This window comes from Aquila chrysaetos, chromosome Z (assembly GCF_900496995.4).
Source record: "Aquila chrysaetos chrysaetos chromosome Z, bAquChr1.4, whole genome shotgun sequence".
In the NCBI taxonomy this organism is placed as follows: Eukaryota; Metazoa; Chordata; class Aves; order Accipitriformes; family Accipitridae; genus Aquila; species Aquila chrysaetos.
The window spans coordinates 16,269,941-16,288,327 of record NC_044030.1 but is presented as its reverse complement, the minus strand read 5'-3'; the positions used below and the strand labels follow the sequence as shown (position 1 = coordinate 16,288,327).

Below are 18,387 nucleotides of genomic sequence, written 5' to 3'. Positions count from 1 at the left end.
AGGGCAAAATACAGAGCCTTCCTCCTCTAACAGAAGCAGACAAGAAATGGGAAGTTCACCCTAACTTCATCAGCACATGAAGCAGAGCAATACCAACTTATCTTTTGGCCTACAAAGTACCAATTTATTCAGCTGTTAAAAATGTGTTACATTCTCCCCCTAAGATCCAGCTTAAAAGCCAAAGATTATTGTTCTGAGAAACACCATTCTTCATAGAATTTTACAACAGTTTGTTCATGATTAGCATTTATTTGAGTTCAATACAAAGTATCGAAGATAATGAAGTTATCTTTTAACAGATTAACACTACATCTTCTCATAAGTTAATTCATGGCCACATACAGTACATATCTTTTTATATACATCTTCATCAATGTTTTCTTCTGCTCCATACTCATGTTCATGAATACTAGCTTCTTTCTTCCACAAACTACTCCTCATAGCACGGCGGAGTTCTGATGAGAAATACAGGAAAATTTCAAGATTTTAATAAATCTTAAAGAATGGTTACTAAAATTCAAGTTAACCATATTTCTGAGGACTGCAGATGACAATCTGCTTGTTGCCTGTCTCTCATAAATTCTGGGTGAGAATCTGCTGTTGCAAGAACAAGCTCTGACTTGTCTTACAATCTTCACCTTGTTTGCCTATTTTGAAGGGTAAGAACTACATGGACATGAGGTCACCCAGGAGAAGATTTTCCATCTGGACTAAGTACATGTTGCCCACTGCCTTTTTACATGAAGCCATCCGAAGGTATCCAAAAGGGGCAGGTGGAATGCAGAAGAACAGTTTTTATAGAACACCTCACTTGTTTTACATGACCAAGAAAGAGTACTTTTCATTCAGGTCACAGTAAGCCTCCCAAATGACTTGGCATTCTCTAAGCTTTATGCCCAATAATGTGGGTTGCCTCTGCAGCAGCCGCAGTGAAGTCAGCGGGTTTTCAAGAGAGCACAGGCTGGCAGCCGAGCCCAAGATATTATCCGGATGTTGCAAGTGGGTGGCAAGCATACTGAACAGCAAAACGTAGTCACATTTTAAGCCAAGCCATTCAGGCTGCAAACTTTTGTCACGTTAAGGCCTGTACTTGCACTGAACTCTTGGCATCTTGGCTACAGTCTGCTGCCAGTCCTTCTGTGCGCTCAACATCAACGGTCCAGACAGGAGTTATTTTCTCAGCCTCACGTTCTGCCTCCTCCAGACAATACCAGTACAGCCAGCCCGAGCCTTCTGCCTGTGCGAATGCCGACCCGAAGCAAAGCACAGATGCTATGGACAGCACAGACACCATGGTAAGCCCCACTCTTGCAAAGAAAGACATGGTCTTTTTTAAAATTACTAGCATGCCTGTGCTGAAATATTTTTCGGAAGTTCTACCCACTGAACACTCTCCTAAATACTTACTTATCAGGAAAAACCAAGGATAATGAGTAGCAAAAACAGCAGCTGGGAATACTGTGAACAGTGGGAAATGCCATTGTCTACCTTCATTTACAGTTACTCCACCTGAAGGCATTTGTATGACAGAATTATAACCTACTGCCACAAAAATCCATGTTCTCTGCAAGTCAGGAAAAGTAACAGAACAGTCTATGGCACATTCTGGGTCATACCAAAAAATTTTCAAAACCCCATAATGAACCATCGTAATTGATTTCTGTCACTTACATCATGTTCACAGGACAACAGGGTAATTCACATTGGAAGGGACCTCAGATCTCCGGTTCAACCCTCTGCCCAGAATAGTCAGCTATGAGGTCAGACCAGACTGCTCCTGGCTTACCCACACAGCTCTTGAAAACCTCCATTTTGCCACACTGAAGATTTTCTAAATACTTTAATCAGATGCAGAAACAAGTTCAAACAGAACCGTACTTTACTTCAGGTACTGCAGTATCTAAGTTTAGCCCTTTACCTTTAACTTTCTTATCAAACTTCTTCTGTTTCATCTTCTCTCTGCTGTCACGGCGGAGTTCCTTTGCTTTTTGCAATGATTCTTCACTACCCCAAACTTCAAGAGAACGCTTGATTACCTACAGGATGGACATAGATGTGTTTCTTTTCCCCTCAAACAGAAGTAAACTATTCTAACTCACAAATTTTATTTTTTCCCCTACACATACACAAGCAAACCCAATCTTGCCTCTGCCTCCCATCTGTCTCTTTGCTCTTGACCCGCAAACATGGCATTCCTTCCACAGTAAGAGAGAACATTGCTTTTTAGTATCAGCTAGATGTAACTTAGTCAGGAAAGTCAAACCCAACTCCAATTTTGTACATACTCCACCAAAGCAGCAGCATTCCTACAAAAGTAGCAAACAAGAAATAACAACAGCCCTGTAAAATCTACTTGCCTTTCCTGCTGCCCCTGAAGGCAGAGCTTTGAACATGAGGCCACAGCTACAAAGGGCCACACACAGCAGCAGCTGCCCCACACATTTCAGTTGCACTTAAAGGCCATGCACTTCACGACCTGTTAATTGTGCAAATCACTGAGGTTGTGGTCCATGGACATCTCTCAAACACAGACATTTTCAGGAATTTGGACCACAGCTCTTTATTTTAACTATACAGAAAATTTACATAGGCTACACATAATATACTTAGCTTTGGCAAAATCATTCAGAAATCAGAAGCGAAGAGACACCATTTTGGCTAACAAAGTTGTATGAAGGTAAAAAGAGGTCTGAAATACACGAACAGTTTCTATACCTGTAGTTTTAAATAAAGTTTCATGTCACCCCATCGTGAATTATGAGGGTTTTTCTTCACAATGAACCTGAGCACTGGTTCCCTCTTGTCTAAGTCACAGTCTTTAAGAAGATACTCTTCCTTTGCTTCTGTCCTTGTTATAAGCTTATGTTTATCTTCAGCATCTCTGGAAGACGTAAAATGATGATGAGAAAGCTACACCTGAAAAACACATTAACATCTAAGTCCCCATCATTTCTAGCATTGCTGAAATACAGGCAGCCCTCTTCCTCTCTGTTTTTATGTACGCAAGTAACTTTGGATTCCAACAGTTTAGCTGAACTCCAGGATAGCTTTACTGAAATTAAGTTTAAAAATTCTCCCATTTAAGCAAACATAGGCTGAGAATCCTGTTTTTCTTCTGTTTTCTTACAAGAGGGAGTAACTGAAACTTAAAAGGAGTATGAATAATTTTAGTTATTCACCTAACCTAGATGCAATTCAAGAGGACAAAAGTACAAGCCTGACACATGGTCAAGAGAGAAAGAATGTGTAATGTGAGACAGGTCAGATCACCTGAGACTATACACACTCCATATGCTTCTAGATCCCAGAAACAGATTGGCAACACAGAGCACTTGTTTCTAAATGCTAGACAATAGGCAGAGGAACCTTAAAATAAAAACCTTAAAAGACTAACTTTTACCAGACAGATAAGGAAAAACTGTGTAACCGCAGCAGCATTTATCAGTTAATGAAAAAAATAACATTTACGCAATCCTGACTGAAGTGGAACTTGAATTGCTCGAGCCGGAACAATCTGCCAAACCGTAAGTGCTAGCAACGGTCATCAAGGAAATACTGCTGTAAACGTAGCTTTACTAGAATTCAAAGTTCACAGTAAAAGGTAATGCACCGAGGAATGTCTAACGTTCAGCTACAAGAGCTATTTAGACCGAGGGAAAACCACTCATAATGCTCCAAGCCCTCTCAACATCTTTTTTCCACCCATCCTACCTTCAAGAGACAGCACTTCATCTCTAATGACTGTGAACTGCCTACACCACGTGCACACCCCGACCGCTCCCTGTAGTAAGCAGGCAAGCTCTCAGAACAAACTCCTAGCTGCGTTCTTTTTTTTTTTTTTCCCCATTCACCCATTCATTCTTACACTCGTGGGTGGTTGGCTGCTTCAGCTGGTTTCAATGCCCTGCTTATCTTGATGGCTTTTGGAGCATTTTCTGTGTGAAAGGTAAGAGAGGATAGACTGCCTCCCGCTCAAGGTCAAACTCCTGCTTACCCTGCAGGTCAACTGGTAACCTCCCAGGGGGGTTCTGCCCTTTGGCTGCCATGCTCCTAGCCCACTTGTGCTGACCAAAGTACTAACTTTACTTGGGTTAACTCACTAGGACAGCAAATATTCTCCTAATCCCTGCTCTACTTCAGAAAGCGGGTATTCTGTGTTCTATCAGGTTTTCAAATAGCTCTAGTCTGCAAACCAGACATTAATCTCCAAGCTGACAAACACACTAACTGCTTTCAAGACATAAGGTTTCCATGTTATATAAAAATCTACTGATGTCCCCTACCCCAAGACAGACTCAAGAGGCAATGCTGCTGTTCTTCACTTCCATAACAGAAAATACAGACGTTATCAGTCAACTTCCATTTACTTTTTCAGCAAGTATTAAGTTACCAAAAAACGTCTCTTTGCTGACAGCCTTTTTAATTAAACAGTATTATTTTAATTAACTAAATTACAGCCAGCAATCTTTACATAAAATAAAGCTTCCCTCTCCTGATTATTTGTAATACCTGCAATTATCACATGTTGCCCAATCAAAGTGCTGCATAAGGTAGGAATCCATGAATTCTTTGCCACAGTCTCCACAGATGAGATAGTCAAATTCTAGTACAGGTGCTAATGGAAAGAAATTTTTTTTTTTTTTTGTAAGGAACTACCATGTTAAAAACAGGCATCTGGAATTGGTATGACAGGCAATTTTACTAAAATTTACATTATTGGTTCTTATTGTTACAGACTAGTTTCACTCCTGTATTCAAGTTTTCCAGAAAGATACAGTACAAATTCAAACCCATTATCATGCAAACCCATCTCTGCTGGTGTATTTCTGCTCTTGCTGGAAGGTTCACTGTATTAAGTATTGGATTTCAACACTGAAATGCACACATTTGTTTCGACTTAGCCATTGTTAAAAAAAAAAAAAAAAATTCTCCGCATTTCCCCATAAAAGCACTTCATATCCCCTCCTACAGCTTCCTCCATTCTGGCCCTCCAAGATACGTCCTGAATTACAGAGGACGTGCAGGCAGGAACGGAAGGAAGCAGAGAAGGGGATGCAGTTCGAAGAGGGTGGCTAGAGCAGGAAGCAGTACAGGAGCGGCACTGGCATCATAGTCCTCTCAGCTCTGCTCCAGTTTTTTTCCTTGCTCAGCCACACCTGCCTCTCCCTAAACGAGCTCAACGGAGGCCTGGGGCAGTTGGCAAGGCTCTTGTCCATTCCAGCTGGCAGAAATGGAGGTGGATGGCCAGAGAGCTGCTAGGAGTGGAATGGGGATGGAGCTCCACTACAATCCTCTCCCCAAGCCCTCTCAGCACTGCTCCAAGCCCAGACTCATCCCACTGCCGGCCATCACTTCTGGCCGCATCCTCGCCGGGTAGATCACCTCCAGCGTCATCGCCATCTGCTTTTATGTTCCATGGGACACCAAGAAACACTGATTCAGGTAACCGCAGCTATAAGGAACGTTCCTTTAACAGTTAACATTGTAATTCTAGCATTAAATTAACATTGGCATACAGTTTCAAGAGCTGAAAGTGAGGTAATGCTGCAGAATATTAACAATACCTGAAAGAGAAGATTAATGCTTGACATGCAGCACCATACATTTTTAATTGCGTTTGCATTTATAGCAGATTCGATCTAGCGAAGACGACATTTTATGCCAATTCAGTCCTACTAGCGACAGTGGGATGCTCAGTACTTCACATAGTCATGCTCTTACATCACATTTCATCATTTAAGGCAGTACTCCCGAATACGAAGACATTTTATTAAGACAATGACATTATGAATTACACAGCAAAAATACCCCCGGTGCAAAGGCATCCCAGATCTACTTCATTTATTGTTAAACATTAGCCCCTCAAAAGAAGTAGGGCTGCTAGTTGTTTACACTCTTAATGAAATCTGGTGGTGATTTCTAACAAAGAGATACACTGCACCAACAGCCCCGCAGCTGATTCAGAGCAGAACAAAGCAAGACAAAGACGATCCCAGAGAAGAAAGTGAATCTATTTTGGGATCCTTACTTCTCCATTTGCTTTTTGGATGGAGAATATCACAAGACAATATGTCGAAATCCTCCACCAAACGATCAGCAACTTGGCGTCAGCACGTTTTATAACGATAAAAGCTGGCACTGCAGCAGTGCTCAGATCTTGGCATAAACGATATCAACCTCAAAATTCCCAGAACCAACGAAGCCGCGCAGATTTACACTTATTTTGGTCTTAAAATTCAAATTCCCGAAAGAAATAGTGGAAATAACGTTCATCGAGGCAAGAAAAAAAACCTGCTATACCCAAGGGCACTGACTGTGTCCCACTTCTGCGGCTTAAAATTCTTCATTTTTAATTACCGCGTATTTGCTCGCCGCTTTAATGCTGAAATAATCGGACGCGCCAGAAATTGAGCACATCCAGAAAGGCGCGTGAGGAGGAAGAAGGAAGAGAAAAAAGAAACGAGGGGAAAGAAAAAAAAAAAAAAAAAAAAAAGAGGGCGAGGGGGGAGGAGGGAAGGAAGAAAGGGTGAAAAAAAAAAAGCCCGGGAAAAAAAAAAAAAAAAAAGGCGCCCAACCCGCCCTGCTCGCTCAGCCCGAACCCGGCTCACTGTCGCCCCCGCGCCTTCCTGCCCTCCCCCACCAGCTCCGCACACGCGGCACCGCCTCCTCCCGGCGCCCCAGCCACCTCTTTCCTGCACGGCTCCCTCGAGGTTTTTTTACCGGGGGGATGCACGATCTTCTCGGCGGCGCCGGGCTCTTCCTCCTCCTCCTCCTCCTCCAGGAAGAAGCCCCCTCCCGTGTCCACGACCTTGGGGGGGGGCCCGCGCCCGCACGCCGCCTGCAGAAGACAAACGAGACGCCGCGTTAGCGGCCGCGGCGGGAGCCGCCGCCGGCAGGGGGCGCGCGCGCGCGCGCTCCCCCCGCGGCGCGAGGCGGGGGGCCGCGGCGCGCGCGCGAGGGCCCCCCTCCCCCCACGTGGGGGGAGGGGGGCCCTCGCGCGCCGCGGCGGCGGCGGCGGATTCCCCCCCCCACCCCTTCCCGCCGCCCCCGCCGCCTCGCGCCCAACGCCGGCGCGGTGCCCCCCCCTTCTCCCCCCCCCCCCTTTCCCGCCGTCCCGTCCGGTCCGGTCCCGTCCCTCCGACCCCCACCTCCCCCGCCGAAAAATAAAAGGGGCGCGGGGAGCCGCCCGGCGAGGCCGGGCCCGTCCGCCGCCGCTGCCATCCGACCTGCGGCAGGGTAGGGCCGGGCCGCCAGCCGCGCCTGCCGCAGTGCCAGCGCCCGTTGCCGGTTCCGCTCGATCTTCGCCAGCGCCGCCGCCGACAGGGGCGGCCGCTCGCCCGCCGCGCCCGAAGCCGCCTCCTCCGCCGGGGCCGGGGCCGGGGCCGCGCCCGCCATGGCGGCGGCTGAGCCGCGGAGCCCCGCGAATCCCCCCCCGCTCCGGCAGCGGCGACTCGCCCTTCCCCTCGCCGAGCCGCCGCCGCACTGCGCCTGCGCAGAGAGGGAGGCGGGGGAGGGGGCGAAAGGGGCGAGGCCCCCCGCGCAGGCGCGCAGCCGCCGCCTCGCCTCCCCGCCCCGCCGCCCCGCGCGGCCTGCCGGGAAGCGGAGGGAGGGAGGAGAAGGGGGGGCGGGGGGGAGGGGAGGGGGCGCGCGGGGTTTGGCGGGGAGGGGGCCGCGGCCTGCGTGGCGCCCGGCCACGGGGGGCGGGGGGCGCCGCCCGGCCCGGGGAGGAGAGGAGAGGAGAGGAGAGGAGAGAGGAAGGGAAGGGAAGGGAAGGGAAGGGAGGGGGGACACACACACGCGCGGCCGGGGAAAGGGGGGGGCGGGGGTCGGGTGGGGGGCCCGGCCGCGGCGGGGCTGGGGCCGGGGCTTTCAGCTCGGCGGGGCGGGGTGGGGGGGGGGAGCCGATGACCCTGCGATTTCCGCGCTGGCCCGCGTGTGCCGTTTCGAGCGCTTTCTGCACCAGGCTTCGCTTCAGACTTGAGCAACCCTGTGGAAAAAAAAAAAAAAAAAACCACCACCCAACACGCCACCCCCTACGGCAGGAATTCCTTCACAGCGTCACCCAGCAAATGCCCCTTTTGTCCGCCAACCGCGGGCCAGGCGGTGCAGCTGTGCCCGAAAGCGGGCACGCGGCGGCCTCAGCGCGGCCCTGCCAAAGTCCTGCGGAGCCACGTTCCAACATGGATGTGGCAACGCCCGCCGGACGGGCAGGCGGCCCCGGGCCTGGCGGCCTGCGGTGGGCCACTGTCCTCCACGGGGGTGCCCGGGGCCTCTCCTCCCCCCTGAAAAGAGTGCGGTTCTGCGGCTGCGGGGGAAGCCGCTCTGCTTGCAACCCAGCCGGGGGGCCGTCTGCCGTACCCCGCCTCGGTGGGCCTGCCGGAACAGCTTCGACCACATTTTCTTTTCCTGGAAAGAGAGCCTTGACTCGCGCCACGGCTCTACCGGCACCATGGCTGCTCACCGCCCTGGGCGATCCAAGGCATGCTCGGCATGGGGACCGAGAGCGTCCGTACCAAAATCCCCGTCGCCACCTTTAATGGTTGCGCGTGATCCACGCGCAAGAGCAAAGGGAGAATAAATGGAGCCCGTAGCCTGCCTTATTGATGAGATACGCATAAATGGCTTTGTCATGCAAATGTGGCTCTAAGCCACTTTCATATAAAGCCAGCTTAATACTGAATAGCCAGTGATCCTCGCTCGTCCGTTAGGCAGCGCCTGCCCTGTCCTTGGAGCAACGGAAATGAAGACATTGGTGCAGATGTTTGCTCCCTGCCTGCATACCGAATTGGTATGACCTTACGGCACAGAAAGAAGTCTTCCTACCTGCCCCAAAGGTCTCTCTCTTCCACGAAACTAAATTAATTTCCCGCCGACCCTTCCCTGCTGCCCTCGGAATGTAGCCCTTAGTGCCTCTCCGTTTCAGTCCTAACTACCCACGGTAATTACCTGCATAGACTGTGTTTCTGCTGTCTCGAAAAACATTTTATTTCTTTTTAGCCTGTCGTCCGCGCTTGGTATTAACTTTCAACAACAGCCAGCAGAGTGTGCTCTGAACGCTGTGAAAAGGACGTCCTGCTACTGACTGGGAGGGTGGGTTGTTTTTTTTTTATATATATATATATTTATTTATTTATTTATTTATTTATTTTTAAACGCAGATGAAGGCATTTTAAGTGGTTCAAATATTTGCATGAGTGGTAGGTAGTTCCTCCCATCAGTTAAAATACCCTTGTCACAGATCACAGAACCTCTTCCTTAAAAATTAACAACTGAGTCATGCTAAACTGTCCTCTTTCAGCAAAATTGCTTTTGGTGTTTGTATAAAGTTGGAAAAGTGCCACAATGAACATGTCCAAATACCTTTCACAGTTAAAGAGAAGGGTCTATAACAGGAGGTATTTAACAGATGAATATATAAATTGCAATCCTGGCCTACAGGAAATACTGTACTATGAAATAGTACAGTATGAGCATCTGTTTACTTCAGACTCATTACTCTCTCCTTTGGACTTACTGACGGTGGAGTTACAAAGAGATTAATAAATACATTAGAAGTAAGTAAAATAAAAGTCATTTGAAGCAAAGTGTTTACTAGACAACTTGGAATGGTTTGCTTGGAAAGCAAACACATGTGTCCTTGGATTTCTTATTTTATTCTGGTGCCAGTCTTTTCTCCCTTGTTCTGCAGGAGCAGAAATTTAGGGAAGAGTGAAATTCTGAGTTGTGCTTGGGGGTTAACAAATAGTTCTGTATCATTCACAAACCAAAACCAAAACTGCGTTAAAGTGAAGTCGAGTTTGGGACCCTGTGTAAGAGTTTTAAGGGCAGAAGGACATTGCTACTATGCAACCAAACTGGAATCAGGATTAGAAGGAAATCAGAAGATATAAACAAAAGCAAATTCAGGGCAAGGCACTCAACAAAATTGGCTGTGGGCTGCAACTATCCATGCAATGCAGCTAGTGCTTTAGTAAGTGAAACTGGTTTAGAAACATATACTAGAGATTTTTTTCTTTTTCTTAGGGTCAATCTGACGGCGCAGTCACAGCACGATATTCTCCCCAGCTCTGCTTCTGACCAGAATGAACCAAATCCAGTGCTTCTGACTTTCATGGTCATGAGAAGGTAATAAAACTAATAGTTATGCGTTAGGAAAGGGTTACAAACTATCTCATATGTGCTCCTCTGGTCATGTGATAATACTCATGTTTAATATTAAACACACCTGGCTTAACGGGTGCACATGAGTTAATAATCGTAATGGTATCTGTGTTTTAGACAGTTTTTCAGGTGCTGTATGCCAAGTAATGCTTGATATTACTTGGCTGCTGGTAGCCATGTATTAAAAAGTAGCTGTCATTAATTGGCAAGTGTAGACATGCATTATTTCATAGACACAGAGAACAGCATCAGTGAGTAGCCGAGTGCAGGGAGGCAGCTAAGCAGAGCTTGACAACTCATCACTCCCTTGGAGAAAAGGGTGAGCAGCAAGATGAGAATGTTTGCTGACTATACAAAACTTCTTTAAGTTAGCAGGGGTGAGGGTCATCTGTAAAGAACTGTGGGTGACTAGGCAGTAAAAAAGTAGATTAAATACAGGGTAGGTAAATGCAAGATGATGTATGTGCAGAAACCTAGTCCTAACTTTACATAAACCGTAGCGATATCTGAATTGGTTGCTGCCACTCAGGAGTGAGACTGAGTATGTGTGGCCTGCATAAACACCAGCCTGGTGTTTGGAAAAGCAAGGCACGTTTTAAGGAGAGGGACGGAGAACAAAACAGGGAACATATTTATGGCACTCCACAAATCTCTGGTGAGCTCGCACCATGAGCACTGTGCCCGGTTATGTTTCCTGCTTCTTAGAAAGGAAATACTGGAACTGAAGAAGGATAACAAGGATGCTTAGCTGTCTGGCTTCGTGTACCTTGAAAGGAACAATTGAACAGGCTCAGAGCTTTCCCTCAAAAGAAATTACTTAGGGAGGATATGCTTAAGGCCTGTCACATCCTAAGTAACTTCAAGAAGGTAGGATGGCAATTGACTTGTTGAGTACAAACCATCAGATTTGCTGTAGTGGGAGCCAGGCTCTAAACAAGAGGAGACGGTTCTCTGCGCAGTGACGGTTCTCTGCGCAGTGACGTGGGGGTGGGTGCGTGCAGTGCCTTTCTGAATGGCACAGTGGGTACAGCGTGTTTCTCTGGGGTGCAGAGGAGATTGACCAAGTATTTGGAAGAGGGCTGTGTTGAGAGTTAGTGAACAAACACCCGCTCAGGCTCAGGAAATCCCCAGAGCTGAAAGCGGTTGGAGGCTGTGGGAGTGCTGCAGATGAGGTATCGTGTATTTGCCTTGTTTTTCCTCTTCCCTTGATGTTCGCCTGTGGCCTCTGGTGGAAACAGGACATCGGGCTGAACGGGTTCTTCATCCAAGGCAGTACACCCCCTTCCTCTGTATTCACGGAGAATCACGCTGTAACTGCTACTTAAACACCTGGAGCCACATAGTAGCAAGTAAGTCTGTGTGATGGGGTCTTTCAATCCAGAGTCAATGCTCATCTGTACCAGGAGCTACTTACAGAGCAGCTGCTGCGCTGTGTATTTCCATTTTGCTTCATAATACGCGCATTTCTCTGTGTCCACAAAGTCTTAATAGCAGTCTGCATACAGTTGCATTGCAGTTGCATACCTACAACCAAACCATCTTTTTGTCCTCCCTCAGTAAAACTACTCGTTTCATGAGAAACAGATCTAGCAAAGTCTTAACTTTGCTATGGGTTTGTCTTTTGAAGGGAGTGGCTGCGGAGAAAAATTTCTTTACCTCTCTCCCCTCCCTCCCCCTCCCTCCCCCTTCCCCTTCCCCCCCTTCCCATCCCCCTCCCCCTCCTCTTCCCCCCTCTCCCCCCCCTCCTTCTTCTCCCTCTCCTACTTCCCTCTCCCTCTCCCTTCCCGCCTCCCTCTCCCTCTCCTTTTGATGATTCAGGTGGTAGCATCAATTTTAGCCACATTTGAATTCTGTAGCCAGCAACTGACCAGCCAATACACACAGGCTGTTGGCTGCTGCCTCTTAGCATGACTAAGGCATTGGATTTTGTCCAATGATTTAAAATACTTTTATGGGACAGAACAGTTCAATTGCATCCTTAGGGATGTAAGGCAAAAAATACCATGCCCTTTGTGATTATATTTCCATCAGGTTTTTGGTTTGATACACCCATTTCTTACATTACCTTAAATAAATAAATGGCGAAGTATTGCTGGCTTCTTAGAGAAAAAGAAGCATCTGACCTACAAAAAACGAAGGGAACTTGTTAAAACCGGAGAGTGCACCTGCTTGGATTTGTATGTTCTCTTTCTGAATTCACCTATGCCATAGCTCATGCATCAGAGATACGCAGTGAATCATCCTGTTGGACAGAATGGGACACGCAGAGTAAATTAAGTTTGTCATCTCTCTGTGAGATTTTCTCATTTGCTCACTACCTGTAGGAGGGGATTTTCATAGTAATGTGACCTGTCTTCACGCTCCATTTATCATCTCCCAGTTGATGTACATAATCTTGGTTGAACAGATAGATAATGGAGGAAACACGTAAAGTGTTGAATGCTTGAGCAACAGATCTGAAAAGAACAGGTAGGCAAGAATTGAAGTGCAAATGTTTAAAGACAAGAACTGGCATTCTTCCCTGACAGGAGATCTTAATGCAAGTTTGTTATTATTTTCTCATTACAGGAGATGACAGAATGTGAAATTACAATGTAAATATCTTTTATTTGCTAGCATTGTACATGACTCTTCTGTTTTATTACTTTTACTGAATAGGACTTTAATATGTTTGCTTTTAATATCAATATAAAACACTGGTTTCACATCTGTGAACAGGAAAGTGTCAAGGCATGATGAAAAAATGCTGCCTTTTACTGTTTCAGAAATCACTGCAAAGCTGACTGCACACTTTTGTTGTTGATTGGCAATCCAGAAACAGAATTCCTTTTTCGCTGTTTTACCAGGAAAAGCATCTTTCTCTTCCATGCATGTAAAGAATGGGAAACTGTGGCAAAACAACAAACAAGTTCTGTAACTGCGGCATAGCAGCCTTTGACGATTTGGTACCTTCAATACAAAGAATAAAAACGTAGGAAAGAATGTATTTTCTTCTGAAACTAAGGTACTGGGAGGTTTTTCTTGTCCCACCAATGGCTGGTAGAAAAGATGTTATGAAAATGGGTTTGAAGACCTGTCTCAACTGTCATGAAGTCGAACTCTTCAGGTTTTGGGGGCTTTTTTTCCAAATGTGCAAGGCTTGTCACGTGCAGGGATATTTGCATATCACGTAAAAGGGATGTGTGTACTGGCAGATTTTCTCCCTCTCTCAATATTCCTATCTGGCCAGTTTTTTAATCCATGCAAGAACCTTTCCTGTAGCTACTTAGAAACATTAAGAAACTTTGCCTAATGCTTTAGTCACTTTTTCTTTCTATTAAGAGGATCTCAGGCATCTCCGAGACAGAAAATCAGTACATCATCTATTATACCAATCTCCGAGATATGAGACCTAGATGTAGTGATGGTGAAAGGCTGAGCATTCTGGAGAAAAGTGTAAAATTCTGGTCTTCCTGAAGTATTTAAGGAGATGGGGTATGTAACTATTTAAAAAGAAATTCTTCAAATTTCTGCTTTGTATCGTTCAATGTATTAGACTTTTTTTTTTAAGCCATACCATAAAGAGATTCTTTTGATGATTGCTTCCAAGTCAGCCTGACTTGTTCCTGTGTGCAGAGTAGCTGGAACTGAAAACTGTAAAACAGCTGACAAAGTCTGCTGTACCAAGAAAATCATGTCCCAGTTACCAGGGTTTAAGCAAGATGTTTCTCTTCCGGTACTTGCAAATCTCTGCAAAACATTTTGGTGCCATTGTCCACAGGTTTGACCAGATCTCTCTCCAGAATTTGGTTTCCTAATGTTGGCCGCAAACATGTGATGCAAAGTTCATTTCACAGTGCTGGCCAAGTGCACCTCCAGGCCCGACCTGCTCTTCAGGACAGACGCTACCGGGAGCTGCAGCCAGTTCAGTGTGTTGAAGCATAGGAGGAGACAGAGGATGTGGAATTGATCTTAGTGACTGGACCATGCATTTTAGATTCTCACCAACCTACCTGTGAGAGAAATGTGGAGCCAACATACAGCTTAAGCCTTCTAAGAATGCAGGACCAGTGGGAGGACCTTCCCAGGGACTATGCCATCCGCAACATTTGAATCTTGAAGATAATCTGAACGTATCCTCTCAGCATGACCAGTGAATAGTTTCTGGTCAGGGTCTTCACTTGCTACCTGGATTCCTTTGGTTAGTTGATTTTGTTGTCTTCCTGCCCCCGGGGAAAACTTGGCTTTGCCTTGCCAGAAAGAGTAGCAGTGACCATAGCAATTTAACACTCAACATTAATTGATTTCTTTCTTGGAACAGGGAAAACTGGGTTCCAAAGGTTTTAATACCCTTGATTTAGTTGAAATTGTTCATGAGTGAAGGAAAATGAAAAGAGTTCCTGATGGCCCCAACTCCTTTCTTACAGGTTTGAGACACATACTACATTCCCGCATTACTTCCCCTTCATCCAAATGGTCCTGGTTAATCTGTTCAAATGAAACTTTGGCATAGCAGCAGCGAGGTAAAGCCAGATCCTCCCATTTGTTTTTGAGATTGGTATGCTCTCTTTCAGAATTAGTTTTCTTTGTGGTATAGGTACGCTGAACTTTGCCATTTGCTGGAACCCTTTTTCTGAAGAGCATGGTATGTCCAGTTTTTGCCTAAAGCTTGGGAAGTAATTTATGAAGAAAGATAAAAAAGAGGGGGGGAAAAAAGCATTTTTTCTCTTCCTGACCAGGTTTAGGACCTAGTTAGTGATCTAGTGACATGGCACTTTTGTTGGAGGAGAGTGCATTTCCTTGGTTTTTGCTCAGCCAGAGTTTTAATTACAACAGAGGTAAAAGGCTCCCTATTTTCAGCATCCTCTTTGAATTTGGCAGCAATGAAATGGTTCACCACTGACTGAAAACATCCTCACCTGTCTAGGAAAGCATCCTGTCTAGCATCTGGCTCTTCCCTGGTGGGAGACCTGACACAGGCAGCCACCAGCCATTGCAGCTGATGCACCACCGGTGCAGTCCCATACCAGGAGGGATGGGTTACTTTTTCATGAGTCTGGGTGTGCTCTGTCTCTCTAGGGTGTGTCAGCATGGTTAGTGTTAAACCCAGCCAGCTTGGATTTTTATCTGTCAAACTTTGGATCTTCCTCAAGTCTTTTTTCACTTCTTGTTTTTCCAGTTTGGGTTTTTTTTGTGTTTTGTTTTGTTTTTTTTTTTCCTGAGATTTTCAAGAAGTTTTGAATGTTGCACATTTTCCTGGGTTATGTTTGAGGTACTGTTAAGAGTTTCAACGGGTTTTTTTTTTGGTCTTTCCTGTGAAAGCAAGAGAAACAGAGTTGGTGAAATCCTGGCAACTTCTGATGGATTCATTAACTTTTACCTTTGTGTCTACCGAAGTCTGCAAGTGCCTGTGCAAATCACCTGAATCATCCATGGACTTGGACCGTTCATCTGCACTAGCCACTCCATCTCTTCTCTGAGCAATGTAATTTTTCATGGTACATTCAAAAGCACTGGAATGCTTTATCCCAATTTCTTTGTTTTCTGATTCTGTCCCTTCTGTTGTCCAGACGAGTGGTCTTCTGCAACATTTTAGTGCTGTGACGTACAACTTCAGTGTCTGCCCTAATACCCTGATAATTTAAATACTTCCCTTTTTTCTTTCATCATTTCATTAATTCACTTGATACTGTGCAACTTGCTTTCTTGCCACTTCTTACCTTTCCCAAAGTGATTGGTCAGAATTACACATTGCAGTAAACTTCTGTACAACATAAAATCATCTTAACTTGGACAGAATCCTGGTTGCAAAGTTCCTCACACAGGACATTGATTCTCTTGACTGATATGTTTATGTGGCAAATCCCAGAGGACCCACCCAGTAAGTAGTATGTTTTCATGGTAGCAGATAACAAGAACTTTACTTACTAACTTAATCACAGAATATAATGATTAAATGAAGACCAGTGTGGTACTAATATGATATGGCAAATTCTTGTGCTGTGGTACTTGTCTAGGAGGTGTGTTTGGAAATTAAATGCAGACAAAGCATGCTTGCTGGCTACTTGGCATTCAAGCTATTCTTCCTAATCTTTTGCTTCTGGAAAGACTCAGTCCATCTGTCCCCTACCTTTGACAGTTTCTGATGCTATAACTCCTGCTTAGTCTAACTAAAGCTAACTTGACTGAAGCTGCTGTAATTTACTCATAGATTCCAGCCTAGTTCTATGTTCTATCCTATGTTCTGATTCTGTCTTTATGTTTAATGATTATAAGATACTAATTTCTGTATTATCTTGTAGTAAATTCTATACTTAGGTGTCTTTAAAAAGTTGTCATTAAATGGGAAGTCTACATGTTCCATGATTGCTTCAGAGAACTGCATCGGATCTGTAAATACCAGTAAATCATGAGTCCCTTTTACAGTAGCCACATTGCTTTCTTTTCAACAGATCTTTATGCAGCTGTACATTAATTCCATTCTCTGTTACAGTTTCTGCTAAGGTCTCTGGAATAGAGACCAGACTTACTGCTCTGTCACTTTTTTGTATCCTTCCTGAGGGTTTCCTTGACAATTTTGAAAATTGGAAATAAAACAATTATCTTGCCCTAAGCTACAGAGAGTGTTAAAATATTTTTATTAAATGCATAGCATTTTTGGTGAATAAACAAGATAAAACCCTGCAGTTATGCTTGTTGGACTGATATAGCATGAATAACATACAGCATGTTCACGTGAATATTTTAATAAACTTTCAGGGTACCCTGTTTGCATGAGAAAGCACATACACTAACGGCTTACTTTAAAAGGTTTAATTAATATCTGTGATAATGACCACTAGAGGGTGCTCTTATTACTGTTCCATGAATGCCGTTGGACTTTCATGCTCAGAGCTAATGGGACAACTAATTTTAACACTTTAAAAATTTAAGTGAATTTGTAATCCACGTAAGTGGAATCTTGTTAAGTTATTAGAAATCAGCCATAATGCTTGGTTGTATAATCCCCACCCAAATACACTTTCCTCTAACTTGACACTAAGCCAAACAATATCTTCAGCTATGCAGCTTCACTTTAATGCATTGTCGGTTTTTACACTAACACAGCTGTAAGAATAACAAGAATTTTTGTTTCCTTTAGTTACAAGTCTCACACCTACAAAGTACATTTTAAAATGTTTCATATTTGATACAAAAGTAAATAACTCTTTTCCAGAAAGAAAAAGAATTTCAGTGTTTGGTACTGCAAATACAGTGGTCAAGTTTTTGCACTGAACAACCTACTGCAAAAGCACTTGATTTTGCTTTCCATCTTGTTAGTGATTTATTCAGTGAAGTTGGACAAGTAACTTACTGCTCCGTTTTCAAAGACAGCTTGTTTTCCATGTCCCAGAATTTATAATTTTTTGAGAGTTTTATGCCTCTGTTTCCTTGTGTGTAAAATGAGAGCGTATCTGTCTTGGTTTTAAAATGCCTCTTACATTCCTAACAGAGTGTGGATGCAACATTGGAGCGGCACTTCCCACTTGATTGCCAGTTAATGATGTGCATATGTTAAACATGATTCAATACACAGGTAAGCCACTTGGCTAACTTGGTTTCAAATGCAATGATGATCAGACTGCTGCATTTGCACACACATCACCAATCTTTTGTGGCGGTTTGTGCTGACACCATAACAACTTCCAAGTGGACCACCCACCCTGCAGTGCAGGAATGCTTTTTACACAATTGACAGACCTTTGGGTTGTTTCCTTCTTTTTTTTTTTTTTTTTTTTTAAATCCTGTCCCTCTAAATCTGTCGTTTATAGAACAATAGATGCAAATAATGGTAGCAACGTTCAGTTTTCTGTGTGTTAGTGCTGCTGACAAAAGAGCATCGAGACTAGAGGAGGGAATTTTGCCTCTGTAGGAGCTGAAGCTGATGAGATTTACTCCTGCTGTAAGTCACACTGTGCAGTTTTGAATGAAGCAGCCAGCTTCTGGCTGATTCTTTTTTCTCTTTCTCTGAAACTGAAAGGAGACAGCCCTGAGAGGCACAGCAACTGAGGCAAAAGCTGCTGTACTGCTGAATTAACCCAAACCACAGCTATGTCACTCTGGAGTCAGAAGTCCAGGGGCTTGTCTGCACGCCAGGACTGCCACCCAGCATGGCAGTGCAGTGAAAGCTCTGTCCCATCGTTACAAGGGGGCCCCCAGCAGCACTGGGGTGCATCTGCTGGGAACGGCCATGTCTGTGCTAGGGCT

General features: G+C 45.0%; 1 protein-coding gene and 1 long non-coding RNA gene across 4 annotated transcripts; one reads left to right on the top strand and one right to left on the bottom strand.

Moving 5' to 3' along the window:
* Positions 1-229: 229 nt before the first annotated feature.
* On the bottom strand, positions 230-7,494 carry XPA (XPA, DNA damage recognition and repair factor). The gene is given in 7 exon segments (XM_030004718.2): positions 230-455; positions 1,919-2,036; positions 2,716-2,881; positions 4,510-4,615; positions 6,721-6,817; positions 6,819-6,838; positions 7,227-7,494. Coding segments are annotated over 7 exon segments (825 nt in total). The 5' UTR covers positions 7,396-7,494; the 3' UTR covers positions 230-306.
* Positions 7,495-7,986: 492 nt separating this feature from the next.
* Positions 7,987-16,745, top strand: LOC115337390. Of its 3 annotated transcripts, none has more exons than XR_003922124.1 (5): positions 7,987-8,834; positions 8,998-9,090; positions 10,024-10,125; positions 11,400-11,510; positions 15,463-16,745. It is a non-coding gene; the product is annotated as an uncharacterized LOC115337390 (long non-coding RNA). The 3 variants fall into 3 exon arrangements; XR_003922123.1 differs by lacking the exon at positions 15,463-16,745 and adding an exon at positions 12,927-13,039; XR_003922122.1 differs by lacking the exon at positions 15,463-16,745 and having other exon boundaries at positions 11,400-11,831.
* Positions 16,746-18,387: the final 1,642 nt, after the last annotated feature.